Raw genomic sequence first — 20,095 nt, 5'->3', positions numbered from 1 at the left:
TGGGAGGTTTCCTTAGGCATTTCCCCATATTTTGTGAGCGTCTGAGTTGGTTTCCCCTCATTTGCTTGGTGTTAGCTGTATCACTTTTATAATGTAGTAGTCTCATCTACATCAATCTTTTGGCATCGGCTGTGATACTCTGAGTACGGGTTGCTTAAATATTGACAGCGTCTCTTCGGTAAATGATTGCTCAGCCTTATCACCAGGATGAATTTAGACATCCCAAGAATATAGACATATTGAAACAAGGCATTTTAATAATGTAGTATGTTCTCCCCTCACATTACTACTCTAAGGTGCCTTCTACAAAACAAAAACAAAAACCTTCCATGTCTTCCACTCTACTGGCTGTTGAGCAGTGAAAGCAGAGAGTCCGTGGGATATATGGTAGTATTATGAGTATGAGAGAATTCACATGGTTACTGAGAACTAGACACCTTATCACTGAATAACCTCTGTAACTATGGGACTAAAGGACAAGTTGAGAAAGATTCCTTAGGGCATTATTAGATTAAGCCAAACTGCAGCTAGTAGAAACTTGTTTCTCGATTATTATAATATTTCCATCAAATTCTGTTAACTTATCCTAATAATTGGCTTATAATAGATTAATTTAACTTAGTGTTTATTTTACAAGAGTCTTTAAATAAGTACCATGATTTTTAATCAAAAACAATTTAGACTAATCTTGAATTGTTCAGACATATCTCCCCACCGATGTGTAGATGTCTTCAAATCTGTACTATAATATTTGTGTGTAAAAATTGCTGATCCAGCTGGGCAATGGTGGCACATGCCTTTAATCCCAGCACTTGTGAGGCAGAGGCAGGCAGATTTCTGAGTTCGAGGCCAGCCTGGTCTACAGAGTGAGTTCCAGGACAGCCAGGGCTATACAGCGAAACCCTGTCTCGAAAAACAAAACAAACAAACAAAAAATTGCTGATCCAGTACACTATTTATCAGCCTACCAGAAGACAGAGAAAATACTGAAAACACATTATTCCAGTATTTTTGTCTGATTCAGAATATTCCCTCCAGATGTAAGCTCGTTATGTCATAAAATGTAATTTGGAGATGAGGTCATATAGACAGGAAATGATGTTTTCAGTCTATAAATAAGGACACTGGAACTGGTTTGAACTGAGACCAGAAGGGACTACTGACTAAAGCGGGACTTTCTTTGACTACCCCTGATGTTCTTTACAGAAGAGAAAATTACACTTTGACTTATTCTTGTTATTTACAAGTGATGTTTTATAGCTTGTTCCAATCTAGCCTCCAGGGCGGTAGGAGTATGAATTTGGTCCAAAACGTGCGAAGGGGATGTGACAATTTTAAAATGAATTTGACATTAATGAAAACATATTTTGAAAGTTGCAATATGCCGGTATTGAACAGGAGATAAAACAAACAAACAAACAAACAAACACAATGTGTAAGGTCAATGTCATAAACAAGGGCCAGGAAAACAACGAAACAAATACTACTCCAAGAACTGTTCTATGAAACTTCAGTATTAGAACTGTTCTATGAAACTTCAGTATAGCGGAGGGCGTTTTTTAGTCTCTGGCTTCCCTTGGTGCCTTAAAGTATCATAGTGGATACTTTGTGTCTCTAGCTGTTGTTTAGTTACAGCTAGGTTAAGACAGCTGATATGTACCTAACACAGGATCCAGGGGTTTCACATCTCTATCAAGATTCCAACAGTGAAGTCACATGGTTATGTGAGATGTCTGACTTAACAGCAAACTTAGTAGTAGGGCACAGACAACGTTGGTATTAGTCTCACTTTATTCCAAAGACTCTGCTGGCTGAGTCCGTGCCAGAATACAGCCAGAACCCATTAGACTATGCATACTGCATCAGGGTGCAGTCATCATTATTATTTTTTTCCCTACCACATTCTGAAATCCCACCTATCTTCGGATGCTCTGGAAGGCAGCCAGTGAGGGTGTAAAGCTGCACAGATTCATTCGCATCTCTCCAAGAAACCACACCCAACACAAGGCCCTCTTTGTGCCTTAGGAGACAGTGGTGCCACAGTATTACCGTTTTACACTGCCTGACTCTCTTTGGGTTTTAATTTCTTTCTTTCTTTCTTTCTTTTTTTTTTTTTTAAGTATGGGGGTAGCTTTATGTCTCTTTTACTGTTCCAAGCTGCTGGACCCAAATGATCCTCCTGCCTCAGCCTCCTGAGTGGCTGGGATTACAGGCCAGCGCCACCGCAGCCAGCTTGAAGATGCCCATCTGGAAAAATCCCTAGTGACTTGGGCATTGAGAGCCTCCGCCAGGAGAGAGGGAGCGGGAAGGAGAGCAAAGTCCAAGGGTGAGACCCGCAGGTGCGAGCAGGCGCAGAGCCGCTATCCCAAGCCCGCGCAGGCGCCTAGCATAAACCGGCGCACCTGGAGGAGGAGCCAAGCCCGGGACCCGCCCACGCCCGCGGCCGCCGAAGCCCCCTCCCCGCCCTTCCCATTGCGCCGCACGCGCGCGCAGGTGCGTGAGGCCGCGCCCGCTCGGGACCCTGCAGTCGCGGGCCCGCCATGGAGCACATCCGCACGCCCAAGGTTGGTGGCCCGGGCGGAGGAGGCAGAGAAGGAGGAGGGATGCTGAGCGCACAGGGGCTGCCGGGCCGGGAGCTGGACCGCGAAGGAGGGAGGAGCTGGCGGCGCCCTAGCATCTCCCAGAGCACTGCGAGGCCGATCTTTCTCTTGCTAACTCACAGGCCTAGCTGGAGCTAACCTCTTGTCCTTGGGGGAGGGGGGGTGCGCAATGGACGCAGGGGTGGGCAGGAGGGAATGGACCCCATTTGTCTGTTGAGTAACAGGGTGCTGATAAACGGTTTTTCTTGCCTGGTTCTGGGCTTTAAATATTTTCATTTAAAGAAGGTGCTGGTAGCGCTGAGCAGTTGAAAAGGAAGCAAGCTCTTGAATAGCAGGTGCAAAGAAAGTGCGTTATAGACAGATGGTGTGAATGAACTTGGAAGCTTGTTGAAGCTAAGGATTGGACTCACCCGAAGCATCCTTTCTCATTCTGGAGCTGCTAGGGACCTGCAGCTGAGCCTAGGATACATACTTGCCATGACTGAATGATGGCGTATTCTTCTGTTTCCCGTTTGTTTGGCTCTTTGGGAAGAAGATGCTGCGTATAGATTTCGCCCCCGTGAGTGTGTGCTAAAACACACCGGCATTTGCCGCTGAACAGAAATGACTATTTCCAGATTATCCAGTTAATTAAGACTGGAAGCCTTAGCCATAGTACCAAACTCTTTGTTGCAATATAATTTAGAATAAAAATAATGATAGAGATTCTTGTCTGATTTTAAAAATCTCTGGGAAGGAAGACCTTTTTTAAAAATCCCGTTGTTTCTCTCTTAGTTACCACCACACAGTCCTTTTAGAATCATCTTATATTTAAAATCTAGGTCCCAGACAGACTTAGACCAAAACTATATCTGAGTGCACAGACCTCATGTGATCCCAGGGCTATTATCATTTCATGGAAACGTAAATTTAATTACTTTGCTCCTTATCCAGCAAGAATTTATTCCTACATTCTGAGATGGTTGCCCATACCTCTTAGTGAAAGCCTCTTTAATACTGTGTTCATGGAAGAATTAGTCTTCTAGCTTGCTGGAGAATGTCAGTTCCAGCGGTGAGTTTAAATTGGATTGATGTTGCACCATGGAATTAAAATGTTGCTTTACAATCAGGAAGTTGTAAACTTAGGAGACAGTGCCATAACCACAAGATAGGTGGCCCAAGACTCTCAAGTCTTAATTGGTACTAAATAATTTATTCAAGAATGATAAGTTTAACCCATGATTCTCTTTGTCTCTTGCCAAGGGCATTTTTTCATGATGAAGGAGCCCTTTATACAGGTGGTGTTTTATGTGGATGTTGGCAGCAAGGATGACAGGGTATTGTGGGCACCGGATGGCATTCTCTTATTCAGTATGAACTTGGGAGAGTGATATCACTTTCTGGATTTTACTCTGTGTCACCTCAGACAAAGCCATATCTATATCTATAATTTTTGGTTTTGGAGACAGGGATTCTCTGCATAGCCCTGGCTGTCCTGGAACTCACTCTGTAGACCAGGCTGGCCTCGAACTCAGAAATCCGTAAACTGTAACAACAAAACGCTGAAGTTACACATACTAGGCGGATGAGATTCGTTTATCTGTTTCATTCCACAAGCATTTAAGGGCCGTGTTCCATGCTGTTTGTGAGATGCTTGGAGTACCACACATGCAGGAACTCATAGTCTAGATGGGGGTGCCAGTTGTGAACATGGGAATTATACGACTGAGACAGACATGAACAAGGTTCAGTGGATGCAAAGAGAGGAATTGATAGAGGGTCATTCCATGGCCCCGTGAGTCTCTCCACCCGCTGTGTCACCTGTGTATTTCCATGGGAAGATGAGAAAAGTCTTCTTAGCAGGGTTGACTGTTACCCTTGAAGGAGTTGATGCTCAAGAGCACTTGAGATAGCTGTCACGTAATTCTGTAAATATCCACTAGAATAAATAGTTGCAACCTCAAAGAATCTGAAAGCTGCAAGATGGGGCTGAAAATGAAATCTGTTGAGGCAAAAAATAACTTCCTTTTATTCTATGTTTTAAAGTCCTAAACTAATTTTCACCATTCAGGAATGTCCAGCCCAGAGCCATGGGCACGTGTGACTAAGGGTAGCTGTGAATGCAACCCAACACAAAACAGTAAACTTAAAACAGTCTATGAGATCAGACAAACACAACTCAACCGCAGGGTGCCGAGCCGCCCACGCTGTAGATGACAAAGTCAGCTAGCTACATCAAAAGGTTGAATACATTGGGCTTGGAAGATGGCTCCGGGAGTTTGGAATCCCAGCGACCGAGTTGAAAGTTGGGCATGATGGCACACACCTGAATCTCCAGCACTGAGGGGTGGGTGGAAACAGGAGGATTGCCATTGCTCACCAGGCAGCCAGTCTAGTCAAGACAGCAAGCTCCAGGTTCAGTCAGAAAGACCCTGTCTCAAAATTAGATGGAGAGGGGCAGAGCAGTTTAGGGGGACATCCAGTGTCGAGCTCCAGCATCTAGGAGTTTATATACTATACGCACAGTTTTTAAACATTATTGGCTGCGTGCTAAGAGTACAGCTTACTGCAGAACATATGCTGTCAACTGTGCAGTTGTTAGTGGTCATATTCATACTTAACACTTAATGCTCTGTTATATTCTCAGGGGAGCAGAATGGGAAGTTATTTTTTTTTTCTTCTTGATTCATAGTTTTATGTCCTAGGTTTGTATATGCAAAGTTTGCTTAACGGATCCACTATCCGTTTGATGCAGTATTTACTGGGATAGAAATGGGTTTGTTTGGAGGAAAATAAATGTACACATGTATGATGTATAGTTGCTTTCACATTGACAGTGTAAGTTATTGTAATAGCTATCACAGCCTGTGCTCTGGAGTGCAGTTTAAGAAGATACATATATATGAATAATTAGTGCCCTGTACATATTTCTTTCCCTGTGTACGTGTGTGTGTGTGTGTGTGTCTGCGTGTACACTTTACTGAAGCTTTTCATAGAGCATGTGCTAAATAGGATGTGTTTCACCAGTGATCCCATGCAAGGAGAAAATACTCCAAGAATGAGAAGTCTTATAGTTGGATGGAAGTGAGGCCGTTCAGGATTACCCGTACCCTTCACAGTGAAAATTGGGGTTTCTGCTTTGCTGTTGATCTACCTTTCTGGGTGGTAACCCAGAAAACTCACTGGTGAGAAAATGTCCCATTCGAAACGTAGCAAGTATTTGAGCTCAGGTATTACTTACATCAAAAGGCCTCTGGGTTCCTAGAAACAGCTTGAAGCGCTGGTAGAATCTCACTTGTTTGTCTGGGGTCTGGCTGAGAAAAGTCGTCTTCTGAAAGGCATTTCCTCCACATGTGTAAATTTAAGTTATTAATAGAATATGTGATCATCTCTAATACAGACCTTTAAATGTTTCCTGTTCTGACTCCCACTCTGTAGACTGAGCCCTTACTGCAGAGTCTCCTCATTTTCTGTTCTCTTCTTTCCTGGGTAATTCTGTTGGTACATATGGTCACACTTTACTTGCATTCATTGTGTTACAGCTGCAACCAAATACCTGACAAAAGCAACTTAAGGCGGGAAGAGTTTATTGGCTCACAGTTAGAGGGCTTCCAGTCCATCATGGAGGGGAGGCCATGATGGTGGAAAGGCTTGGTCTTCAGTGCTCCCCAGAAGGCAGAGAAAGGGAAACGGTATTGCTTAGTGGTTTCCCCATCTTTTCCCCTTTCTATCAGTCTGGAACCCCAGCCCTTGGGGTCCCACATTCAGTGTGAGTTTTTCCTCTTTGGCTAAAACTATGTGGAAACTTCTCATGGACACACCCTAAGCTGTGCCTTCTTAATGTCTTAGATGGTTTTTTGGGTTTTTTTTTGTTTTGTTTTTAAATCCAGTCAGTTGAAGTCAACCATCCTACTTAACTCTGCCAGCATTTTTGAATGAATTCTTTCTGAACCTAGGTGCAAAGCAAGAATCCCCAGGGGATTCTAGGGCTTTGTTTGACTGGCCTGTCCCACTTCCCCGGCTTTATTTAGTGACCATTTCCTGACCAGGGCCATGGCCTTGGTAGGCTTATCAAGTGTGCCAAGTTCTCTTGTGTCCCAGGATTTGTGCAGTGTCATCCCATCTCAGGAAGAGTGGGGGAACCAACCGCACACTCTAATCTACTTTCTTTGCCAGGCTAGGTTTCTTTCTCATAGTCCCAGTTTCCAATTACATGTGATCTCAGAGAGGCTGTTACCCATGTTCTTCGTCTGAATTAGACCTGCCTGTTGTAGTTTTTAATGGAGCTGTTTTGTTTTTCTTTTATGCTCCTCACTGTGATTCATTTGAGTCGTATTTGTTGAACATTAAGCTTCCTGTCTTAACTGGGAGTCTCGGGAGAAGGTGGATGTAGTCACTCCTGCATTCATGGCACCTCAACAGTGCTTGGTACTAAGCAAGCATGCGTTAAATAAATACTAATTGCAAGAATGAACAGTATTCTTTATTTCAGCACTTCTTATTTTAGACTAGGCATTAGGAATCCAGGTTTCATATGCATTATACCTATAGCTTGATTGTATTGTGAGTCCTCTTAAATTATATATATATATATATGTATATATATATATATGTGTGTGTGTGTGTGTGTGTGTGTAGTGATTTTATATAATCATATATATATTCATATTCACCGTAGTGATTTCATTTATATTTAATAGGATAAAATGTGAATAACATAAAGTCACTTATATCAAATATGCAACCTAAGTGGTTTTAGTGTGTGTGGAGCATTGTGTAAGTATCGTCATTATCCAGCTTATGAACACGTTCATCATGCCCAGAGAAATCATTAGTGAGCTTTGGTTTATAAAGTCTTACCTGGATTCAGACTGTTGCTTAATCCTGCTTTGGATCCTTATACCCATCTCATTCTCTCGGTTTGGTACCATACCATGCACTGTATATTAGGTCTGGTTCTGTTAACCTTGTTCCTCATCATGATAAACTAGGGTGTGTGCATTCTTAACAGCTGGTGCCATTTGCCCTGATTCTTAGGATCTTGACCTTGGTAACATCACCAGGTCTCTCATCCCATCCCCCATCACTCCTCCAAATAGTTCATCCGAGAAGGAAGGGAAGTACAGCCTTTGGAAATGACTTGAGTGAATCCTGATGTCCCTGATGAGTGATGGCTTCCTTTTTTAGGCTGAAACAAAGTTCCATTAAGTAACTAATTTTAGAATCTTGCCTAGAATGAATGTCAAACTGACCAATTTGACTGTCTTTTCCATTTGGGAATAGTAATCTCATCTGTGCGCTCTCTGTTTGAAATTAAGACTTGAGATTTTCTTTCTCTCCGCCAGTCATTATCGTTATACCACTGGCACCGGGGCCTTTCTCTTTTATTTAGCAAATAATCTGCAGATGATAAAAGTAACAGGGAGTGCATGCATGTTTGTGCACTCTGCCTGTATCTGAACATTTTTATTACCCCCATAGGAATCCCGTACTCGTTAGTGGTGGCAGTCCAGTTCTCTTTCTCCTACCTCTACTGATAATGTATATCGCTTATCTGTACTATATTATCTTCCTGAAAATCTCATAGGAATTGAACCATAAAATGTGTGGCTCTTTATGGCTTTTTAAAATTGATTTCTAGATTTGCCCAGGTTGTAGTGTTACTCTACAGTAGAGGGTGGTGTTTGTTGGCATTTAGATAGGCTCCGCCCCACAGTTACCTGGCAACCTCCAGGTGTGCCTGACTCACTATAATAGGGGCTGCTTGCCCCTCCTCTCTCTCTCTTGCTCTCTCTTTTTGCTCCTGCTCCCTTTTCCCTCCCTCCTCTCTCTCCATGCTCATGGCCCGCCTCTACTACTCTTCTCTTCCTTCCCTCTCTCCCTCCCCTCTCCCCCTCGCCCCCTTCTCTCAACTCCCCTCCTCAGGTCATGAATAAACTCTATTCTATTATATGCTGCTGGTACCTCACAGGGGGATGAGATGCCTCAGTGTGGGCCTGCAGAGGCACCTCCTTCCCCCACACCCTACCACACCTCCACTAAACGTATCTCTGGTCTCTTAACTTTTTATAAAACACAACAGTGTTACTCTGACTGTTGCTAACAAATTCTACTGTGAGAATATGTATGGATTTTGAATGTGGACCCATGTTTCAGTTTTCTTAACAATGTCTTTTCTTTAAGAGTAGAATTGCCAAATTATGAGAAAGTTTTCTCAGTGTGTTAAGGACTTTTCTTTCTTTCCTTTCTTTGCTTTATTAGATGTTTTCTTTATTTACATTTCAAATGCTATTCCAAAAATTCCCTGTACCCCCCCCCCCACCACCCACTCCCACTTCTTGGCCCTGGTGTTCCCCTGTACTGGGGCATATAAAGTTTGCAAGACCAAGGGGCCTCTCTTCCTGTTAAGGACTTTTCTAAATTGTCCAAAGAGGCTATACCATGTCTCCGGCAGTGTCTACTGTTGCAGATTTGGATGGATTGATTGTCTCTTCACCGACTCTTGTTAACTACTTTTTGTCTTAGTCTCCTGTGTTAGTTAATGCAACAGTATCAGAGGATGAGTTGCTTTGCTTACAGTTAGAAGGGTTTGGGCCATGGTTGCTTGGCCTAGTTCAGTTGGGTTGAACATGGTGACAATTGACAAGTGTGATAGAGGAGGGTCCTCATGGTGGACAGGAGACTGTAAAGAAAAGACCAAGTGGGTATAATCTTCAGACCCATGTCTCCAGTGATCCACTTCTAATCCACCAGCTCCTCACGTAGTGCCGTCAGCAGGAGACAGTGTTTCACACACATGAGCCTGTCTGTGGTATTTCACATTTAAGTGCTGACCCCATCCTGGTTGGTGTGAAGTGGTTTCTCTCTCTGGTTTCCATTTGTATCCCCTAATGACAGAAGCTCTTAAGTGTCTTCTCATGAGCTTATTAACCATTTGTGTATTTTCTTTGGATAACTTTATTTAAACCCTTTGCGTATTTTGAACTTGAATTTTAATTTTTTTTCCAGATCTTTTAAAGAAACTATTTTTTAAAGTTATGGCTGCATGTTAATAGTACGTACTAGTAGATATCACTATGGAGCTTCCATGGGCACATGTCCTGCTGTGGTCATGTCTACTTTCCCATGCGCCCTCTCCTTTAGTATTTTAATTGCTGCATTGTGAGAGTCTGGATGTAAGTTTCTAGCCAGATATCTGAGCTGTCAGTGTTTTCTCTGCCATTCTGGAGGCTCCCCTTTCACTGTTTTGACAGTTTTTTGCTTTTCATTTTTTGGCTTTGAGACAGTATCGTATTTCTCAGGCTGGTTCTGTCTTTTGATCTTGCTCTGTCGCCAAGCCCAGGATGACCTTAAACATCTGATCTTACCTTCACCCATCCTGAGATGATGGGCGTGTGCCACCATGTCTGGTGCGAGCGATGCTGCTCAGTGGGGAAACAACTCAGGGTTCTCGCATGACTAGGCAGTGCAAGCCAAGTCAGGGCAGTGCAGTAGCAGTCTCCCAGCCCGAGCTGCATCCTTGAGCCGTTGTTAAGTGTCTTTGAAACACAGAGGTTTAAGTGTACTGACCCACATGTTGGTGGCTTGTTTGTCCGCAGTGTGGGAAGGCAGTCATGGTGTTGCTGTTATGTCTATATAGATTTTTAAAGTCAGTGTTTCTGGGAATCAAGGTAATGGAGATGTTTAGTTGGAAAAGCAGAACAAAACCAAAATGATGCCTAATCTCAACACCAGAAAAGGCTACTTCTCTATAGTGCCTTTCTCTGTAGTACCTACATAGAACAGCCTTTTTCTTTGCATATAAATAGAAATGAAATTTAAAACAAAATTGGGTTCACTGTGTTCTCTCTTTTTGAGTGTTCTTTTTTATTGAATTTTCTTCTGAAAAAAAAAAGTGACTTTTAATAACCTTGCAGACTATAATTATAGTCTGTGGCTTAACCACGAGTTATTTAGGGAGATGGGTCTTGTGGGTCATTTATATTTTCATACTTTGGCTCTGCAGTATCTGAAGGATGGTGTATAGTGTGAACAGCTTTTGTCTTCTCTTCTTCTTCTTCTTCTTCTTCTTCTTCTTCTTCTTCTTCTTCTCTCTCTCTCTCTCTCTCTCTCTCTCTCTCTCTGGCATTTCTGTCTAAGTAGCATGGAATGATTTCATTTTTTTTCCTCCACAATAATAAACCTAGTGTTTTCTTTGGAGGCAAGGGTTCTTCAGGTTTATTGGAAGCCTGCTTACATGATTTGATGGTTTTATAAATCCTGAGCATACTGCTCTGAATTGTCCCCTGGATACAGTGAGGGGGCAGGCAGGGGAACCGTGTGTACAGTGATGAACAGCATCTTTTGTTTCTCACCCAGACGTCCTGTGTCTCTAGGGAATTCTGGGAGGCTGCTTGCTATGTGGTAGGCAGTCAGGGTTCTCAGGTACTTCATCATCCTTAGGATGAACATTTAATATTCATTTGATATTTAGCTTAGACCCGTTTACCACTAAAAAATAGCCACAATGAACATTTGTGTGTTTACATCATTGTGCAGAAGTCCATGTTGCCACCTTCTATTCTTCGGTCCCATTTCAACTGTTTCTTCATAGTGCAGTTTGATTTTTTTTCCCAAAAGAACGGGGTGCAGCATTGTATGTCCAGTATTGACGGCTTCAGAGGAGATACTCCGTGTTGGCTTTCACACTTCAGAGGCAAGGTGGGGACATTTGTGGGGATGAACCCATCCATTTTAAAGCAGAGCTGTGGCAGTTGGTTTTCTTTAGTTTTCAGGAAGCTAAATCCTCACAGAAGCTGTGTTAGGCATTCCTCAGAATCATCTGTACTTAGAGCTGGAGGGATGGATGGCTCATTGGGTGAGTGGTTGTTCCCTCAAGCGTGAGGACCCGAATTCCATCCCAAGCTCCCATGTGAAAAAACGGGCTGGCTGCAAGCAGGGCATCATGATGCAGCAGGGACGTGCTGGCCATCAGTAGAATCTTCAAGCTCAAGTTCCCGGTTCAGTGATAGACCCCGTCACAGGAGAATAAGGCAGCGAGTGGTAAAGGAGCAGGGCAGGGCATCTGATGTCCTCATCTGACCTACACACACACTACACACACACACACACACACACACACACACACACGCGCGCACTCACATATATACATATACACACACACACACACACACACACAGTCAGACAGACAGACACACACATGGTCAAACACACATGCCCACATACTTACACAGACACACACACACATTCACATAGATACTCACACACACACACACACACACACACACATACACACACACACACAAACACACAAACTTATAGAGGCATCCATGCTTTCTGAAATCCTCCCTTCTAATCGGTTTAGCCATACTTGGATGAAGTCTTGCTGTCCCAAGTCAGCCTTTGATATTTAGGGCACACAGTCTGTCATAGAAGTAAAGAATTCTTCATTCCTGAATTGTGTTTTTACTCATTCATATAGTATAGAATGCATCTAGCTGCCAGTATCTTTTTAAGCAGCTGGATGGAGACTGTGAATGTGTTGGCATGTGTGTGCATGATGTAGGAGAAAATGAGAAAAAAATAGAGAACTCTGAGAAGACATGGCTGGGAGTCTGGGTTCTTCTTCATACATGACAGTAAGTCTTCCAGGTAAAATGACCTTTGTACAGAAATACAATTTTAAAACAGTTTTAAACCCATGGATGTTCCAAAATGAACCCTGTATCCCTTCAGCAGTTATTTCCCCTTTGTATCTTTCTGTATTGTAGACACCAACTAACTTGCTTTTTTGTCTTAAAAATTGGCCTTTTCTGGGTATTTTATATTAATGGTGTTCTGTGATTTATTGTGCCTAACAACTTCTTTCAGTTAGTGTGATGATTTAAGGTTCATATAATTTTTAGCATATGTTACTAAATAATACTCTTGTTTGTTTTGAGACAGGGTTTCTGTAGCTCATACTGGTGCAGAGTCCCTGGGACCCCTCTGCTGCTGCCTTCTCAGGACTGGGGTTACAGACACACACTGTATACCTGGTTCCAGTGCTGGAGCTCAAACCTGCATCCTGAGCTCCATCTCCTAGCTGTTGCTGGCTAATAGTCTGTTGTGGATATATTCAAGGTGGTTTACCCGTTTACTAGTTGATGGGTACTTGGGTTATCCCTAAATATTTATGAGTAGTGCTTCCACAAACATTTATGTATAGGTGTTTTGGGGAACCCATGTTTTCCGGCTCTCTTGGGCATATAATCAGGAGACTCTGGATTCCTCCGTCTTCCAGGGATATTGCATCATTTTATATGTCCAGCAAAGATGAGTGATGGTCATTCCAGTGCACCAGCTCCTCACCGGCACTGTCTAGACATAGTTTCATTCAGGATAAAACTTACTCTGTGAAGGGAAGGGAGTAGTCCCTACTGGGGGTGGTTCCCCCAACGGACAGACAGACAAGCTTTCTTGACTATTTTTCTTGGGCGTGTTGATTATGTCTTATTTAGATACATATGTCTTAAAGCTATTTGCTGCTTTTCTGCCGGGTTGTCTGCCTTTCGTTTTTGAGCCACAAGTGTTCTTCATAGATTGTGTTCATGAGCACATAGATGCCTTGTGATCATTCCATGGGATGTCTCTTTTCTTTCTTGGTCAAGTTTTTAGTTGGTGGGAGTCCAGGGTAATCTGTTTTCTTAGTGCCTTCCTTGGCGCCTTGTTCTTTACAAACCATTACCTAACCCAAGCTCACAGAAACTCAACATGTGTAGGTTTTTGATCCCCTCCGTGTGTGTTGAATAGAGGGCTATGTCCTTCAGCTTGTGGAATACCAGTTGCACCAGGACTGTTTCTTGAAAAGACCCCACTTGACCTGTCTCCTTGTCTTGGCACACATGCTGAGAATCAGTTCAGCACAGATGTGTGGGCTGACCTAATTCTGTTCCTTTAATCTTTGTGTCCGTCTGTCAGTCCACAGTCTGGACTACAGCTAGCTATATGATCTCCAGGAGTTCCTGAGAACACCTGCAATCTTGGCTTCCCAGCCTTTGACTTTTGCAGGCCAGACCGAGAATGTATTTACAACACTTAATGAGGTTCATGGTATTTCTTTGCACTTTTTTTGTTTGTTTTGTTTTTTGTTTGTTAAATAAGTTTTGTTATTCTCATTGCAAAAGGAGGTGACGCCAGGTTTGTGTGCTGAGAAAAACTTCCATGCAGTATGAGAATAAAAAAACAATTTTCCCAATCCAAGCATTTCATTTGACCTACTTCCTCACTTCCACGACTCACAATGGCTTTAGATCTTTTTCTCCCCTGGAAGCAATCTCCCAAGAGTGACTTTGTGTAACCCAACTCTAGTTCACACCCAAGCTTTCCCAGTGTAGTTTTTCTGTAATAAAAACATTAATCTCTGCAAGCTCATGAATTTTAGGAAAGTATCCCAGTTTTGCTCAGGGAGTCACTGTAGAGAGCCCTGGGAGGCAAAGCCCGGATTCTTGAGGGAGGGTCTTTTTGTAGTGGAAGGTTGAAGGAGAGAAAGGGGGATGTAACCCTGTCCAGAGGAAAGGACCATTCCTACTGAAAAGGGATTCCATTTGGGCACTTGTTATGCATTTGGAAACATTTGCATGGCTGGGTGATGAAGACCCGGAACACCTGTGTGTGGCCGGCCACCTTTCCCTTTAGTTACTTCCGGGTGAAGTGTAGTCTTTGCTGGCGGAGTCACAGGAGGTGAAGTTGTCATCAGAGCTGCCCGTCTCTGCAGGTGAAGCCGGGTCTGCGATGGTCTGTTTTACAGGTCAGATTTATACAGGTTTTTCTCATCTTAAAGCTTACTCTTAGTGTCACTTGTCCACTCTGAACAGGATAAGCTGTGAAAGTATATGTGAAACTGCCCAGCTCAGCCAGATACTCCAAATTCCGTGGCTGTGTGTGATGATGGCTCAGCTCTGTGTTCTTGGTCTGCATTCAGAGGGCCTGCAAACAGCTCATTTTGTACCATGTTTCGTAGGCCAGGAACAGTCACAACTATTTTTTTCTAGTGCCCTTTCCCCTGGTGGACAGCTAGCTGAAGCCTTTGGGAGTAAGAACACTTCCCAGGACATGGACCCAACCCTTCCTCCCACAGCCCCATTTAAAATCATTTAAAAATAGCTCCCACTTAAGGCTTTGTGGCAGGCTGTGACAGCTTTATAAAAATTGTCTATTTACTTTTTCCCTCCTTTTTGCTTATTAAAACACTGCTTATCACTGATTCCCGGAGAAATAAATTTATTGCCAAGCTATGAAAGAAAGTTATATTCCTCCGGGCATGTGGCTAATTAAGCACATGCCATTTAGAATGTCCAGGGTGTAGTTCAGCCAGTTTGAGCGGCTTACTAAGGGATCCTGGAGCTAAGTAGATAGCTTGCGAAGCCTGCCTATTCATTTGTTGACTTGCATGCTTCCTGTGCAGTAGACCCTCTGTAAAGGCCCAGATTGCTAATGGTTAACAAGGCTGACAGGCCTAGTTTCACGGAATTTACATTGTCATTTGGAGTTAAACAAGCATATAGTCATCATTTTATACAGTGTGTTTGAAAACCTTTTTATTTCTAGAATGTTTCTTTCTGCAGCCCTGTTTTTGTCTTTCCCCTGTGAGCTTCCAGTGGATTCCCACCACACTCAGTGTGGATGCTGAGTCTGTGTCATGGTCTAGAAGACCCTCAGAGACTCGTCTCGGCAGCCTGTACCACATGGTCCAGTCCTCCCCACCCTGACCCGCCTCATCATCCTCACAGCCTGAGCATTTCCCGCTCTTCCCACCTTTGTGTTTTCTCTACTCTTCTTGGAGTGTCTTTTTCCACATTTCCATGTGCCTGGCTCACTTAGTTGGGTCAATTTTGAAATAGCTTGCCATTTGATTAGAGAGGCCTTTCCTGAGCAGGCCACTGTTTTGTTTGTTTGTTTGTTTGTTTGTTTTTGTAAATAATACTAAATTCCATTTTTTCTTTCCAGCCCCTGCTCCCAGAAAGACAGGATGACTCTGAGACTAACTACTTATTATTAAATGCTTTGACCACAAGCTTTGCCTCATTCCCTGGCTACCTCATAACTTATTTAACCCATTCAAACTATTCTGTCTTCCACATGGCTGGTTACCTCTCTTTCAGTCTCAATCTGCTTCTTCCTTTGTGTCTCTTGAGTGTCTCTCTCCGTGTCTCGTTCAAGTCTCGCCTCATTCCATCTCTCCTGAGTTTTTTCCCTCATTCTCTTACTATTTCCCAGAATTCTCTCTCTTTCTGCTAATGTCCCACCTCCTGTTTCCTGCCATGGTTCATTGGCTGTGGGCGTTTTTATTGACAGGTGCTGCTTGTAAGAGATTCTCTCTCCAGACCACCATCCCTACCAATGGATCTGTTTTAATTTCCTCCCTCAGGTCTTGGATCCTCTAGCATAAACACATGCACGCTCGCACATTTTGTTTTGTTTGTCCATCTGTAGTATTGCCTATGTCTTGAGCATACATCTCCATGTGGAATGTAGAGAGTGATATTATCTCAACTATTTATGTATCCCCCTTATCCAAGACACCGGTTCAAGGGAAAGGAACCCAAAGATTGTTGAATGAATGAATGAATGAATGAATGGAGAATATGGTTTAATGTGACTTTGTGTCCATGCTTCAAGACCCTTCAATGGCCTTGTTTCTTATTTTCCTTCAGGGTTGTCTCATTTTAGTTATAGGCCATGAATTCTATTTTCATTCCTTATTCCTGTTCTTTGTTTCCTCCACTTATAATGAATTCCTAATAGAATATTCCTCTTTATCTTGTCTGAAAACTTAAATTTACTAATTGTACCTTACTGTTTAATCATACCCAATTCTATCCACCAGCTCTCATAGTCTTTGTCTTTAACCAAGGCATTAATAATTTTCATTCATTAGGCAAATATTTTTAGCATATGTGCTAGGCAAAGATGAAAAACTTGTGTTGCCCATCCATAGGAATCCTACAGTTGAGTGTGGTTGATCTGCAGTTTCAGTTTATTGCTTCTGCAATCCAATAAGCCGTGGAATATCTATAGGAAGTGTATGCCTAGCATAGTTCATGGTACTGCAGGATCAAACACAAGATAACTAGTACTTTCTGTGAGCTTAGATTCTAAGCAGCACTGTAAGTATAGCCTGCATTAAGACAGCCCATGGTAAGTATAAAGTGAGTGTCAATTATCAGAGGTATCATAGCAACTGAAAGGGCAGAGAGTGGTCGCTGCACCGGGTGGTTGGGCAAGGAGCTGTTAATGGGTGGACCTGGCTAATAGGATGTGCAGAGCTTGCCACCACACTGTGGTGGGCAGGGGTGCAGCGTCTCCTTTCAGAACTCCGGAGAGACCTCCTATTTACACTCATTTCATAGAAGGGGGACAGTGGGTTTCTTAGGGCTCTACTGTGCAAGGAGAAGGAGAGAGTGGTAGACTGTGCAGTCTGTCTTTCAAGGCTTTGGTACCCAGGAGTACAGCATGAGGATGCATAGACAGGATGCTACGGATCCTAGCTTTTCCCTGAATGGATGGTCTCTCTACTCCTCCATTCTCAGGCCCTGGACTTGGCCAGAGTTGGTGGGAGAGGCTACAGCTTGCCTCTTTCTGTGCCCAGGCTGCTGCTTCTCCCTGGACCATGAGTTCTGTTTGGCACAATTTGGCTTTGGAAAAATATTTTCCCATAGTTTCCAAAGAGCTTTGCAAGTAAAAAGGGTTTATTTAATCTTTTATTAGCTAATTAATACTTTTGTCAGAAATACGTCAAATTCAGAAGGTTTTTAGAAATTTAGAATTTTTTCTTTATATAGAAATCCATCATTATCACAAAATAGTCTTTAGCTTTCTATATTGATTCACTGCAAGGTCTTTTTCTTCCAAAACTACTTAATTTTTTTCTTTAAATCACTTTATTCTTTTTAATCAATTTGTCCTTAATAGATTGCTCTAAACACTTAGTATTTGAATTTTATCACACCCAGCTCCAGGTTTTAATTTAATTTCTTTTTAACATTTTAAATCTCTTTCTCTTATTTATGCTTGCAGAAAATGGTATTTTTGGTTGAGGTTATTTTAAGGTGGCGCTGAATTAAATCCTTTTGTTCGGCAGCACGTGTTCCTTTGAGCTTACACATCCAGGGTCATCCTACCAAAATAAATCTAAACGGCCCCATGTAAAACTTGCAGGTGCCTGACTATTTATCATGGCTTCTGGACTGATGTTTGTACTGCCCAGGAGCCACAGGGCTCCCTTCTTCTACCTTCCTGGGAACTCCCCACACTCTTGTTTCTTTTGAAGCTGTTGCTCTGTGTCACCATCTTAGTTCGTTATCTCCCTCAGTGGAATTTAAAGATGCAGTTAAACGCTGGTCAGAGCTGCTCGCATAGCAAGCAGTGCGTGGATGGAATAGCATCCTGCTTGTGTATAAACATTCTAGTCTGCTCAGAATTGTCCAGCTAGTTTCCTTGTCTTCACCTAAGTCAAGTAGAAGACGTTTAATACAGAAAATGGGACTTTTTTTGAGTGTTTGTTTTGTTTGTTATTGTTTTGGTTTGTTATTTCTCTCTCATTTTAAATGAAAAATTCTCAAATCCTTTGTTTTCGCAGATGTGATATAACTATACAGGAATTATTTGAGGCTGTGTATGTAGCTAACAGGTCTTCCAAAATACGTGCACCCAGTTCCCTATTTTCCATGTAGAGGAAGGACTTAAAATTGTCCAGCAAGACTTTCACACCTTTTTGTGAATGTAGTCAGGTATAAGCGCCTGTCCTCCGGGGCGTTCTGAAACCGTATCAAGATTACAGGGATGGATTTTTCTTGTCTAATGTGGGTCTGTCTGAGCTTGTTAGGTTGTGAGTCTACTTCCAACCAGGCTGTGGATTTTCCCAATCTGAGCTCTCCCACTTCAGTTAATTTGGATGAGAAAGGAAGAAGGGAAGAGGGTGAAGGTCTGGCTTTCACTATACATTTCCATCTTCCGCTATGTTTCTAAAGGGCAGTCCCGGAGGCCTGTCCTTGGAATGGAAGACTCTGTTCAGCAGGTCAGGTAGGGCTGTGCTGCGGAAGGCCGCCGCCGCCGCAGCAGCAGCAGCAGCAGCAGAGGGAAGCTGTTCTGACTTTGAATAGAGTTACACCATGAGAGTGTGTAGACGGACGTCTCTCAGCAGAACTCGGGGAAGTTGTTCTGTTAGACGTGATTCACTGTCCTTCTCCTTGGCTCTGAAGATATTTGCTCCGTGTGCATGCAGGGTGGGTGGCCTGGGCCACCAGTCCGTGCTGTCAGATTGCGTCAGTCTGTGACCCAGGGAACTGCAGATGCTGATGGAGCATCTGATAACCTTACTTTTCTGTCCTTCGATGCGGTTGTTGGGAAGGCTGGCTTGCTGGGGTAGCCTGGAGCAGAGAACCCAGCGCTTGCAGGGTGGGTGTGGTCAGGAGCTGCCGTGTGAGGAACTGGGTGTTCTGAGCTCCTGTCAGTCTGAGCCAGTGTTACCACTGACCTTTGTAGACGTATTATCTAACAACTCCTCTCGGGCCTGCGCCATGCGTGGGTGAGATGTTTCCATAGTAGAGATGCATGGAGTCAAAGAATCTGTGCCTAGTTGACTCAACTGGGAATTAACTAAATAATAAATCGTCTGGGCTACTGCTACACGATAAACATTCAACAAATTAATATAACTAAATAATAAGTGTACAAATTGAAAAAAATTAAACTGTTAGGGCCAGCTGTCTGATCTTTAGTGAGTTAATTGGCAGGTGCCATGCTTATTAACTGGGTTTTTGAAATAATTAATTGCATAGTCGTACATAGTCTCAGGAGTTTACTTCTAAAGGCTCCTTTCATGCAGTGTGCTGAAGGCCTTTAAGGGTTTTCTGACGGGCAGACTGTTTCTTTTGGTTCTATGTCGTCTATTTCCTTGTACTATGCTCTGTGATTTTTGCCCTTCCCTTAGTTCTTCTGTCTCTGACCTTTGAATAAAATGGTCCTGGGAAAAAGACTTCCATTGGTTTTATAGTTTTGAACAGTTTAAATCTGCCTTTTGGGGGACGGATGGATGTCTGTGACTTTTTTTTTTTTTTTCCTACCGAAAGGCTGGACTGGAAAGCCTTCAAGCTTCGTGACTGCTCTTTATTTGGTTAGGCAGGATTATACAAGGAGGAAAGAAGTGCTTCCTGTTTAAATTAGGGAAAGTTACCCCTCCTCCATAATTATGAGATTATAGTGATCTTAGATGGTCTGAAGAAGTTGATTTTGCTTCAGTTTTCTTCTTGTGTATTCAGGGTGCTTTGCCAACTATAATTGAATACATCTCTGGCTACTACTACTTTAACAAGGGAACTGTGTTATAGATATGAGTATTCGGTAGGAGGAAGAAGTAATATTTTATTCTCTGTCATAGGTTAAGTTAGTGATAATTACTTCCGTTGAGAACAGCTAAGATGTGCACCACTAACATACACACATACTCCCTCTCCCTCTCCCTCTCCCTCTCCCTC

The 20,095-nt window shown here is 42.9% G+C and overlaps 1 protein-coding gene across 1 annotated transcript in view; it reads left to right on the top strand.

The window, feature by feature from the left end:
• Positions 1–2,471: 2,471 nt before the first annotated feature.
• Positions 2,472–20,095, top strand: part of Mtmr7 (myotubularin related protein 7) — a 79,427-nt gene continuing 61,803 nt past the window's right edge. Inside the window, exon 1 of the mRNA XM_021218840.1 lies at positions 2,472–2,564. Coding sequence (XP_021074499.1) covers positions 2,541–2,564 — 24 coding nt within the window. The 5' untranslated portion in view covers positions 2,472–2,540. The remainder of the gene's footprint in view (positions 2,565–20,095) is intronic.

The sequence above is a fragment of the Mus pahari genome, chromosome 19 (assembly GCF_900095145.1).
Source record: "Mus pahari chromosome 19, PAHARI_EIJ_v1.1, whole genome shotgun sequence".
In the NCBI taxonomy this organism is placed as follows: Eukaryota; Metazoa; Chordata; class Mammalia; order Rodentia; family Muridae; genus Mus; species Mus pahari.
Note: the sequence above shows the minus strand (reverse complement) of the source record. Positions and strands in the feature narration are given on the sequence as shown.